The following is a 12667-nucleotide window of genomic DNA, read 5'->3' on the forward strand; positions in this document are numbered from 1 at the left end:
ATGCAAGCAAAGTAAATGTGACCAGTTTCCCCGCTGTCCTGACCATCCTACCTCATCCTTCCAGCTCTTCCACCTGAAGCCAGGCTGATGAGCAGCATTCTGGTTGGAAGGGATGGTGGGCATTCTCAGATCTCAGAAGCCAGCTGACCCAAGAACTATGTTCCTTGCTCAGGTTCTCTATTAGCATGCTCCAGAGAAACAGAACCAGTAGGATGTACACAAACACAGAAAGAGGTTTACTACAAAGAACCGATTCACACAATTATGGAGACTGACAAGTCCCAAGAACTACAGTCGGCAAGCTGGAGAACCATGAGAGCTCATGGTATTGTTCCCTTGCCGACAGGCTCAAGACCCAGGAAGAGCTAATGTCTCAGTTTGAGTCCAAAGGGAGAGGGAAAAGAAAACAAAAAACAAAAAAACAATGTTCCAGTTTGAAGGCAGGCAGACAGGCAGCAAGAATTCCTTCTTATTCTGGGGAGTTTCAGCCTTTCGTTTTAGGCAGGCCTTCAACTGATTGTATGAGGTCCACCAGCCTTAGGGAGGGCAATCTGCTTTATTTATTCAGTCAATTTAAATGTCAACCTCATTAACAAATATCCTCACGGCAAATACTCAGAATGATGTTTGACCAAGGTACCCCTCGGCCCAGTCAAGTTTACACATAAAATTAACTATCAGGGGTATATATTTATCTTATTCTGTATAATTAATGGAGGATAAGGAGAGGGAGTGGGAGAGATGCTAACTTTGACCATGCTTCATTTCCATTTTGTCATGGGGACTCTTCCAGAAGACAAGATAAAGATATCATAGACTAGTCGGCCAAGCAGTTGAGCCCCTGTAACTCCCTCTGCCCCCTCCCCAAAGTACAAAAGGCTTCAGTGAACCACTCAGCTGTGAGCAACCCGAGAGTGGGGCCTCATCTTGGTTACATAGGGTATGAATCCAGCGCCTACCACATCCCAGCACACAGAAGTCCCCCAGTGTGGGTTTGCTTAATGAAAAAAATGAATGAGGAAACAAAGAATGACTGAAAGGCCCCTGCCATCTTGAAAGCCACACAGTGGCTAAACTGGACACAAGTATCAAATCAGAATTACAATGAGCCCAAAATTAAGTTGCACAAACACTACACCAACCAGAAGTTACCCAGCATCCAAAGGATCGGCCAGTCTGCAGAGTATCTCTGGGCTTCAGAAACATTCCCACGTCCATAAACATTGCTCACCTTCACTTTCGCAAGGAGCTTCTGACCCATCATCAACCCTCTGAGGTGCCATTTTGAGTCTGCCAAACCCTGAAGGCCACCGCACTCCCCTCTGTCTGGTTTCCTACTCACCCCGAGGAGGAGGGCTTCCCCGCCAGGCCCCACTCCTCAGAGAGCCAGCCCACAGCTCCAAGAGCCCCGACAAATCCACCAGTCCCTGCACCTCTTTCTGTTTCAGGCTAAAATAAGAACTGACCCTTTTCCGGGTCACATTGTTTGTCACTGCAGTTTTCCTATGGGAAAATGAGAGTCAGAGCCATGAATTCTGAGTGTCCTTCCTGTGACAACTCAGAAAGCCGGCTGTGTCTTCATGGACAGTCATGTCCTGGCGTCCCATCTTTGGACACTGCCTGGAGGCTGACACCGTGGAAAAGCTCCAGGAGGCCGAGGGCTTCTGTGGACAGCTAAACTGCATTCGGTTTCTTCCTTTTTAAAGCAGTTACCTCTTTCTGGAACTTCCACCCTCTTCCTTCATCCCTATCAAAACAAATCTATTTCTGGCAGATACACAGACTGAGCCAGATTCTCACGCTGAAAGGGAGAGCAGAGCAGAGAGCCTGTGGCAGAGGAGGGACGAAGGAGAAGTGGGGCGCGGGGGCAATGCTCTCCCCGGAACTCTGTCACCTGGAGTAAAGCTCCAAGCGTTGAGTACAATTCATGACACCAAGGTACCCATGGCCATTTCGCTACGTTCGGCGTTCAGGGTTGCTCTGGTGGGTGTTTTGAAAGGAAAGGTTTATACATACGGCTACAAACTCAACATCAGAGACATGCCCCCTGAGAAGGGTGGCTGTCCCCTGAGAGGTCTGGCGGTGGGCAAGGGAACATCTCTTCCCTTGGTGACTTTCCCCAGCCCAGCTCTGGTTGAAGGCTCTGAAAACTGACTCTCATGGCACAGAGTAGGCCCAGGCCCCAGGGTGGGCTTCCATGAACCCAGGGGATTGACCACAGCGGGGACCAACTCTGACCTGCAGGTCAGCTCGGCCAGCCGTTCTTGCCATGATGTCAGACCCTCATGGAAGCCCCATCATGGCACACATTGCCTGTGAACAGTGTGAGGGTTGGTGGCCGTGAGGGTCCATGGTACCAGGGATGCCCCCAGCGCCCAGGAGGGACCGGCTGGCCATTGGCAATGGAATGCTCTGTCCACGGCGCCACACTGACTGGCACACTCCTCAGTTGTGCCACTGCCCTCATCCAGGTGTCTGCCACCATGCAGGCCTGGTGGCCTCACCACCCCCGATGACCATGTGTGCTCCCATGTAGGTCACAAGGTGAAACGCACAGAAGACTATCCCATGTCCCTTATGTCCTGGCTGCATACGTGCAGATTTCAACCTCCATCCAAGCTGATGTGCCTGGCTCACAGCCCTCGGCTTTCTCTTTACTCTTTTCTTCTTCAAACATTCTTACTGCCCAAGCCTTTTCCTTGAGGTTCTCACTTCCATTCACCCGTGAAGAAATGTCTCTGTGCCCCAGTTTGAAATCCTAGCCCTGGGGAATCTACAGCGTAGAAGGTGTTAGAAAGAAAGAAAACGGAGCCCAACCCTTGCGGACCTGACCCCCGTTCCTCCCCCATGAAGAAGGCTCCGTATCCCCGGGCCCGTGGGACACCCTTCACTGCCTCCCAGGGAGGCCTGTGAGAGTGGGGTGACAGTCACCACCGGGGACATCCTGCCCTCCCCCCCTCCCGCCCACCCCCACACTCACCTGATAGGCAGCTTGTCTCATGAACTGCTTGGCGGGCTGTTTCCAAATGGCAGGCACTGTGATGACCCATCTGACATCAGAGTTCTCGAACTCTGACCCCGCCTGGTCACTCAGCTCCTAAAGCCAAGGGAAATGCCACAGGTCAGGTGGACACAGCTGGTCCTCCTACGGCTTCACTGAGGATTCCAGGCTTTCTGCCCATGAACTCTTGGGGCATCTATGCTACCGTCTCCTGAACTTACCAGTGTCAGGGAGCAAGGGTCAGTTTCCTGAATATTCTGCAAGCAGGGATCTCTGCTGCTTTCACTCACTGAATGTGACTACAGGAGGAGCAGGCAGGTCAGAGGCCTTTGGCCTCAGTTTCCTTATATGCACAGTGAGGATAATAATACCTAGGTCACACTGCGGTTGGAAGGAGTGATAATTTTCTGAGCGCTACATTTCCTGGGAGTTTATTCTGTGTCCACCTCGTTCAGCACTTTGCAGACCTCATCTCTATTAATCTCAGGATCCCATCAGGAAGGGATCATTACTGCATACCCTTCCTAGAGACGGGAATCTAAGGCCTAGATATGTTCAGTACCTTTGTACGACTGCACAGCTGGAAAGTGACAGAGCCAAGATTTGCACCCAGACCCAGGTGGATCTCAACTCTAAAGGCCAAAGTCTTCACCAAATTGTTACATGTGGATTCAGATCTAGAACAGGGCCTGGCCCACAGCTGTTGTCAGAGTTGTCACTGTCCGCAACCTTATTGCGAGGCCAGCACCTCAGGGGAGTTCTCCTAGCAGGATGGGAAGGACACGGACAACGTGACCTAAGCGAAGAACCACGCTGCCCTTAACTTTTGGTTGAGGTTTAAACCACATCAGTGGAACCACATGGATCAATGCGATGGGCGGAAAAATCAGAGGTCCACACCAAGTCCATACAGATAAAATACCCCAGAATAGTTTCCAGACTCAGTATTCCCATCTGTAAAATGGGGAGAATAAACTAATGCCCAGTGTTTCTGGTGAGATTAAGTGAGAACACGTGGGAGCACCTTGCCCAGAAAAGACCTCTGATAGAGCAAAGCTCCTTCCCACTTCTCTCCTCCTGTTGCCACGTTCACCAGACAAATCTGAAATCAAACTTAAACACGCACCAACGCCCGGCTGCATCGGAGCTGGTTCTGGGGACATGTTTCAGAAGATTAATAGGCTGATGATTTGTTTCTTGTGATAGGTATCTCATTTCCTCTCTCGTTTCAGTAGTTACCTTGACTGAGCCACTCTGTCACGGGATTAACTTCCTCGGTGATTAGACAGTAAATTTTTCTTTTCCCTTTTAAAAATTCTTTTCATTTTGAATTGCGACAATAACCCATAATGAAAAATCTACCACGTGAACCTTTTTTTTTTTTAAGCATACAGCTCAGCAGTGTGAAGTACGTTTAGTAAAAAAAAAATTTAAAAAAAAATTTTTTTTTTAAACACATTTTTAAAAACATCTCTGCATTAGGCCCGCGTGAAACTGCGGGTTTTATTTTTGTTTTGTTTCCTTGTTGTTTTATTGTGTTTTATTTCCTTGCAGGTCTGCATTGGGCTTTAAAGGCAGGTGAGTGGTGACATGTGTTGGGGAGGGTTCTAAGCATCCTGCCGATTACCATCCAGGCTCTTTTAAACTCTTTAACCAGGAAAAGGCTCGAAATGTGAATGCTGGGCTTCCCTGGCTGTAGGGAAGGTTGTTTAAATAAGCGGTTTGTTCACCAGTGGATGGAATACAGCTTAGAAGGGAAAGCACCTTGCCGTTAATTAAACATCCCATCATGTCAGGCACTTTCACTTGCTTTCCTTCACGTATGTCAAGCCGGCTTCACAAGCCTGTGATTCCTGAGATGTGCTGCTCGAGGAGATATTCTATGTTGCTTATCCTGGTCCAACACGAATAATCCCCTGCTCTGAATCCATCTGTCCTTCAAATACGAGCCGACCTTCTCATGAAGGCCCTGGGTCTTATAACTCTCCTCAGAAAGCTTCTCTTCATGGAATCTCTGCAGCATGTTCCCTGCTGGGAGAAGGTGCTAGCAGGTTCCTAAAGCCTTCTGCTGAGCTGATGTGTTCAGCCCACCCTCCTGCACCCCTGCTGGTCCTCTGGTCCTCTGCCCCCTCCCACCTCTCCCCCCGCCTTCTGAGATGAGCTGTTCACTCTTTCCCCCTTGACCAACTTGAAACCCAATCCAATGTCATGGACTTTCTCAGGTCCTAAATTTTCCCCAGGTCCTCACGGCTCCTCCTCCTAACCCAGAGGCCTCCTAGGTCATCGGCCTCCCTCTGCTCCTTCACCTTTCTCCAGGAGGCCACGGGCACTGCAGGCAGACAGTCCTTCACTTGGCTGTCAGGGCCACCAGGCGCTGAGCCCATCCCTCTGAGATCCCTGCTCTCGCGGCTGGCAGAGGTCCACCTCTCTGTGCACCCCCGGCCTGCCTGCTGCTGCCTGGAAGGATGATGCTTTCCCCTTACTACCAACGTCTCCCTCCTACTCCTTCCTTCTGTCCTCTCGCCTCTCCTCCCTTCTGGTGGAAAAATTATTTCCCAGAATCCACTTCTTCCCTCCCCTCTTCCCCCCTCTTCCTTCTAGGGGCTTTCACACTCCCCAAATGACCCTCCACTCCACGAGTCCCAGAGCCTTCAGACATACCTGCTTCAGGATCTGAGTCTGCTGCTTCCATATGGCCTTCCTCCACCCTGGCAGCCCTGGGGACACTGTGGTTCCCCTCCCTCTAATGCTGTCTCTGTGGCCATGGCATTCCCCTATTGGAAATCCTTGGATGGCTCCCCATGACCCAAGAAGTTCCTTAGCTTGGCATTCAAGGCTTTGCACCATCTTGCTCCCGCTCTGTCTTGCAGCCTTGCTCTTCTCCCATCACAAACTGCTCACTTTCCACAGCTGCCTGCTGTTTTCATTCCCCTGTGCTCTCCTTGTGCCATTCCAGCAGCTTGAAACACCCACCCTTCCAGCTGCTGCCAGTGACAGCCCCCTAATGCACCTCCTCCAGGGAGCCTTCCCTGCTGCTGCCCATTGGACAGAAGCTCTGCCTTCACCAAACACCGAACACCCACAGTTACCCCCTCACAACACCAATCCAGTGACTACGTACTCCTTCGCACTGTTTATTTTGACGCTGCCAGAAATTGTACAGGATCTGGCACACAATTTTGGTACTCCAAAATTTAAAAAAAAAAAAAGAAGAAGAAGAAGAAAAAGAAGGTACGTGAATGGATGAAAGCAGTATTCTGTTTTCACGTCTTTGTTTCCCTCGAGCCCTATTTCTAGAATTCTATACTATTTCTGGAATTTACTAAATTTCCTCTAGTGATCACATAATACCAAATGCTTCTAAAGTTCCCAATTCTTTTTGGATAAAGCTCAGTACACGAGGCTCCTTACGCATCTGATTTACACCCGCTCATCACCATGCCCATGGGCAGAGGCACCAAGTGGATGGCTGTATTCCACTTAGAAGTTACCAATTCCTACACATACAGGGTCATCACTGTGCAAACTGCAACAGCCATCCAAGGGGCTCCCTCAGCCACCAGCTTCTCCCTTGGGGCCTTGGGGGGGGGGGTACTGGGAGGAGGGACAGAGCACCCGTTTGCCAAGAGTTTACTGCGCCCAGCCCCAAGGGAGGTGTTTCATGCCCGATTTAATATCAAACAGCCCACAGGGTACACGACCTGCCCCACCCTTCAGGTTAGTAACGTGGGTATTGGAGAAATTAAGCACCTCGCCCTGAGATCCCACAGCCACCACACGTGCGTTCTTTCTTTTTGTTTTGTTTTCTTACTGAGATGTAACTCACACACCATAAAACTCTTTTTAAAGTGTATAATTCAGTGAGTTTTAGTATATTCCCAAGGTTGTGCAACCATCACACTCTCTAATTCCATCACCCCAAAGAGAAACCCCATATCTATGAGCGGCCAGTCCCGTCCCCTTCCCCAGCCCCGGGGCACCTCCCGGCTCTGGGGATTCACCTACTCTGGAGGTTTCTTACAAAGGGAATCATACAGTTATTGTCTGGCTTCCTTCCCTCAGCGCAATTTCTCAGGGTTCATCCCCATGGTGGCATGCGTCAGGGCTCCGTTCCTTTCTCTGGCTAATATCCCATCGTACAGATAGACCCACTTAGTGACCTACTCATCCACTGATGGATGCTCGTGTGGGTTCCGCTTTTTAGTTACTACAAATACTGCTGCCATAAACACTCATGTACACATTTGTGTGTGAATAGGTGTTTTCATTTCCCTCAGGTACATACCAAGGAGTGGAATCGCTGGCAGCTTTGGGTTTCTACTTTTGAGGAACTGACAGGCAGCTGTCCCATTTTCCATTCCCGCCAGCAGTGCACGAGGATGCGTGCTGCTTTCTGAGGCTGCACCTGCTCCCCTCGCTGGCAGGTGCACCTCCCTCTACCATAGGGCCCTGGCACATGACCTACCTTCAGCGCCTGCTCCTTGAAGTACTGCAGGGCGTAAGCGAAGATTTCAAGCGCCTTGACTTTCTTGCCATTTGCAGCTGTTAGGTCTGTATCCATGGTGAGGTCCTGGTGGGGGAGCAGAAGGAACAGTGAGACCAGCAAGGGGAGACGCGACTTGTGGCTTCAGGAACTGCTACTTGAGATCTGGGGAACCCGGTGAGCCATATTCCTCTTTCCTGGTATGTGCTAGATGAGGAGAGTGTGTCCCCCCAAACGGACCTGGGCAGCATTGTCTCCCTACTGTGTAGGGGGCCCTGACTGTTCCCTTCAGCCCCTATCTCCACTTCTCCCTCCTTCCCTCCCTCTCGTTCACTCTCTCCTGGATCCTCACAGAGCAGAGGCTTCAGGGAGGCTACAGAGGCCAGGAAGAGAGGAAGGCAGCAGGCACCACTGCTGATGCAATGTACACACTATTTTCACACTCGGACACACACAGTCACCCTTGGGAGACCCCTAGCAGAGGCCCAAGTCATCATGCCAACTCGCTGATGTGCACGATGCTAAACAGACATGAAGCTTTCATTCCCCGATGAGCTGCCAACCAAGTCACCAAAATAGAAGAGCTCCTATTTTAAGGCTTGTGCTTAATCCTCTTGAGAGCACAGCATCACTGCCTCCCTTCCTCTGCCAGAAGCTAAAGCAGTCTGGTCCTTGGGTGGAGGATGCTCTGTGAGATGCTGGCTGGACTGGGGTCATTAAAAAAAAATGACAGGTGCTCACAGGGCAGGCACGGGCAGAGAGTGGGAGCTAGCATCAGGAGGAAGCCCCCAAGGCAGCCCAGATGCACAGGCTCATGATTACCAGAGGGGGAAAAAAATCAGCCTCCAGATTGATCTAGGCTGGATAATGAGGCTTTGCCTTGAGAGTCTGAAGGGGCACAAAGCTACTAACCAGCCTCGGGGAGCCCATCAGCTGTCCTGATCCATTGGCATAAGCTCACTCTTCCCAACCAGACACCCCACCCCTGGTGCTCAACAAAGACACCTCAGATTTTGGGAGGCAACTCCCAGGCTCAGAAAGGTGGCGAAGCATCGGGAAGCCACAGGGTCAGAATTGAAAAAAAAAAAAAAAAAAACCTCAAAACGGAAGAAATGTCCTGTGCTCCCACCTGCATGAGACCCCTCTGACATTGAACGTCATCAGGTGAAACAGGAAGGCTGCATTTCAGGCAGAAGCCTGTCTGCTTTACCCAGAGACAGCGGGGCTGAGGAGCACAGAGCCCTGGAGGCAGGGCGCTGGCTGCTGGGTTCCTATTAACATGTGTTTTGTCATCTGCAAGCACTTCACAGCAGAAATGAAAGCAATAATAACAGGAGCTAGCAATTGGCTAGAACTTACTAAGTACCCGCGCGGCTCTAAGAGCTTTATGTATTTTGATTCCTTTAATCCTATACCATCCCCGTGAAGAAGGCACTGTCAGTGTCCCTCTTTTACACAAGAACCAGAAAGGTTAAGTCACTTGGATTAAGTATCTTGCAGGTGTCAGAGACAGGATTTAAATCTAGGGCATCTGGTCCCAGGATGCGTGGTCTTAAACACCATCTCCACCCTGAATTTCTAAGTAGTACTGAGAGCGAAGGAAAATGTGTGGGATGCAATGCTCAAACTGAAAAAAAAAAAATCCTATCCTGTGGTCCAAACTTTCCCCCTGAAGCTTGGGAGAGGGGCCCGACTGATGAAGACGGCTTAGAGTACTGGCACACTGGGAGCAGGGCTGCTTTGGGAGTTGAGCCTCCAATCACCGGGCACCGGATTTCCAGAGCTACCCGCTGCCCCTCACAGAAGGTTTACTTCTAAACTTGTGTTTAATAGCCACTGTCCTGGGTCCCCCAAATGCCCCTGGCCCCCGAGGCCTGCCTTCAGAATCCCCAGATCTCCCAGCAACCCAGCAACTGAAGAGGGAGCTCCTGGTGTGGCAGGGAGCCCCCAGCCCCCTCTGCCTGCACTCCAGCCAGTGTCCACTCTGAGCAGTTTCCAAGGCAAACACAGTATTAAATATTCTGAGTATCTCTCTGCCCACGTGTGTATCAGAGAGTGCTGTGAATTCCACCAAAGTGTTGTGTGCTCCAGGTCATTCCTAAAATTACAGCAAATGGATGTTAATTTTTGCTTGGGAGAAACCCGAGGGTTCCCTGGGTTGAGAAGACCTCTCCCCTGCCAGGGCTGGAGGACTTGGGCCCAGGGAAGGGCTGGCTTACCCCGGTGGTATGCAGCTTCATCTTGAACTTCTCCAGGTACAGCCACTGCTTGGCCTCGTTGGGATCCAGGTCATGGTAAAAGTCCCTGGCGGCGTACCCGAAGCTGTGGAACTTCCTCTCCGGGGTCAACAAGATGGTGGTCGGGGTCTTCTGGTTGGACACCCCAGGGTCTCCCCCTTCCCATCGCCTGACACCAAGGAAAAGCAGAGGTTATGGGCTCTTCCTTCATCCTCCCGGTTCAGGCAGCACTGATCCCAGCACCTCCTGTGTGCACAGTTCTTATAGGTGTGGGTGCTCACAGTAGCCGCTACCAGGGCACTCTGGTTCCACTGGTTGAGTAGTGATCAGAGACACGACTTCAGCCAGAAAGAAGGAAAGGGCAGGTGCCTGGGTGGCTCAGTCAGTTAAGGGTCTGCCTTTGACTTGGGTCATGATCCCAGGGTCCTGGGATCGAGTCCTACATCAGGCTCCCTGCTCAGTGGGGAGTCTGCTTCTCCTCTCCCTCTGCCCTTCCCCCTCTGCTCATTCTCTCTCTCTCTCTCTCTCTCTCTCTCTCTCTCTCTCTCTCAAAAAATGAAAGGAGCAAGCACCAGGTTCTTGCTCACACCAGGTTCTTGCTCAGTGACAAGGTCTGCTTCAACCTTCCACTCAGCGTTTATGGAGCATCTACTGGGTGCAGCGGCTGGTGACACAGAGATGAAACATTTATGTGTCTGCCTTCAGATAACTCACAACCCAGTAGGTTATATCTTTTTGCAGGGAGATGGGGGTCTGGTTTTTTAATTTGCAAGCCCTCAAAGCAAATGTACAGCTGGCTTATGTGGTCTCTAAAACAAGGTAGGGTATACATAAACATACTTGCCTTATCACACGGGAATGAGGGGTCCAGGAAATGCACTCAGGGGTCAGAGAAGGCAGAGGTGCCAGATGGTGGGGCAGGGGGAGGAATGCAGGGCTCCGGAGAGACTCGAAGGACCGACAGAGCTGTCAGGATCTTGAAGGAGGGAAAGGCACTGCGGGCTGCTCAGAGGTGGGTGAACCCAGGGCATGTGCGGGGATGCTGAGTGATTGTGTGAGGTAGAGAAGGAATGTGAGAAATAAGATTGGGAAGGTGTTTGGAACCAGGCTGCAGAAAACCCCGGGGCGGGGGGAATTAGTCAGTAATGGGGGGAGCCACTGAAGTTTGTAGGGCCGGAGCACAGCAGAATCAGAGCTGTCCTGAACTAGGCAGGAGGCTGGGAGGCTGAGGAGGAGGCTCAGGCCTTGTCTGGGAGCAGAGGTGAAGGGGTTCCGACCAGGGTAGAGGGAAAGCATGGAGGAGGATGAGCTGTCCCGAGGGAGCACTGAGCCAAAGGGCCATGGTGGTGAGCAGGAGCTGAGGCACCCAGAGGTCCTAACTTGGGAGCTCAGAGGAGAAAGCACCCTTCACAGAAACCTGGAGCCCTACCCAGGGAGGTGACAGGGAACGTGGGGAACTCCAGGCTAACCTGCTAGCATTGAACTCCCGGGAGGGGGTTGAAGATGGAAGCCTGGCATTCACAGGAGAGATCCAGGAGGAAACAGACTTGGTGCCTCACACTGGGGTGAGAGTGACAAGATGGCAGGAGAGCCCTGATGGGGGCAGTGGAGTGGGAAGGGACTGTGTCCCGTAAGGCTGTGTCCTGAAGAGGCAGGTGCCAGAAGAGGAGAGAGGTAAGTAGAGAGGTGAATACAGGCAGACAGAGGTGATGGGATTACATCCTGGAGCTGATGGCAGGGTGAGGGAGTGGGGCGGGGGCTAGGTGGAGCCCCAGAGAAGCTTCCTTCCTTCTCTTAGGAAGAAAGAAGAATAGGAAGGGGAGTAGAGAAGGCAGGTGACTCAGTGCTTTCCCCTCCTTCTCCAGGACCATGGCAGAGAAGCCACAGCTGCCAAGGCAGCCAGGATGTTCTCTTCTCTACCAGGTCCGACTTTGCAGCTGGCTCCCATCCTGCCACTGGCCACACAACCTATGAGAAGCCTCTGGTGGTGACACAGTACACGAAGGGAAACACACCTCTCTCCCCGGCCTGCAGGGTGCCTGGCTGAGCTCACACCTGCTCCCGACATGACATCGTTAAGCATTAGTGGGACCATCACAGTCCAGGTGGACAGCCAGCCTAGATTTGCCACGCAGATGGGTCTGGAATCATCCCTGGCAGGTTCCCTGGTCAAGCTCCACCAAGATGCAGGCTTCTACCCAGGGAGCCGAAGTCTCCATGACGACTGCACTGAGACCCAGGGATGATCACCTCCCAGGCAGATGCTGGGCACCTGGTGCTCCACACATGACCTGTCACAAATGGACTTTCTGCTACTATTAGAACTGACGTTTTCACTAGGTTCACGCAAAGAACCTCCTGAGTTTTCTCCCTTCCAATTTTTATTCCTTCGTTCCTATTAAAATACGAGAAAATGAAACTTTCTCAACCACAATTTTGTCAGTCTGGATCAAGGTTAACATGTTCTGATTGAAATAAAATTCACATACGACCTCCCTCTAGAATCTCTACAAGAATGGAGACGATGTCTCTAGAGGCCTAAACACTGCAGATACTGCGTGGATCCCTCCCAAGCAATTTTAATGTTATTTATGCTCTTTCTGCCCCCCCCCCCATTTTCCTGTAAGTCTATCCCTTTGAAATAATGTTTCTTAAAACAACTGTGTAGAAGCTTATTAATGCTTATTCTAGCTTTTAATAACATGTTCTTCTCCCTTCGGGGTTTCCGTCCCTGGGGACAGCAGAGCAGACCTCACGGCAGGTGTCTAGCTACCTGGAGGCAGAAATCTGGTGGCAACTGGACAAGAGGGCTATGCTGTCACCAGGGTTCCCCACGAGAACAAGCTTTTGGTTATTTCCTAATGATATGACACCCATGGGTCTCTGGAGCCTCTTAGGACCTCTAAACCAAGATTGGGGTGGAGGCCACCTCTATTATGACTTCTG

At 51.2% G+C, this 12667-nt stretch overlaps 1 protein-coding gene across 7 annotated transcripts in view; it reads right to left on the reverse strand.

The window, feature by feature from the left end:
• HSPA12A (heat shock protein family A (Hsp70) member 12A) overlaps nucleotides 1-12667 on the reverse strand; it is a 161126-nt gene that overhangs the window by 18898 nt on the left and 129561 nt on the right. For all 7 annotated transcript variants that reach the window (XM_072740193.1, XM_025994036.2, XM_072740192.1 and 4 more), the window contains 3 exons: nucleotides 9704-9890; nucleotides 7467-7571; nucleotides 2981-3097 (listed from right to left, as the gene is read on the reverse strand). In XM_072740193.1, the coding sequence (XP_072596294.1) occupies nucleotides 2981-3097; nucleotides 7467-7571; nucleotides 9704-9890 (409 nt within the window). The remainder of the gene's footprint in view (nucleotides 1-2980; nucleotides 3098-7466; nucleotides 7572-9703; nucleotides 9891-12667) is intronic.

This window comes from Vulpes vulpes, chromosome 15 (assembly GCF_048418805.1).
Source record: "Vulpes vulpes isolate BD-2025 chromosome 15, VulVul3, whole genome shotgun sequence".
NCBI classification, from domain to species: domain Eukaryota; kingdom Metazoa; phylum Chordata; class Mammalia; order Carnivora; family Canidae; genus Vulpes; species Vulpes vulpes.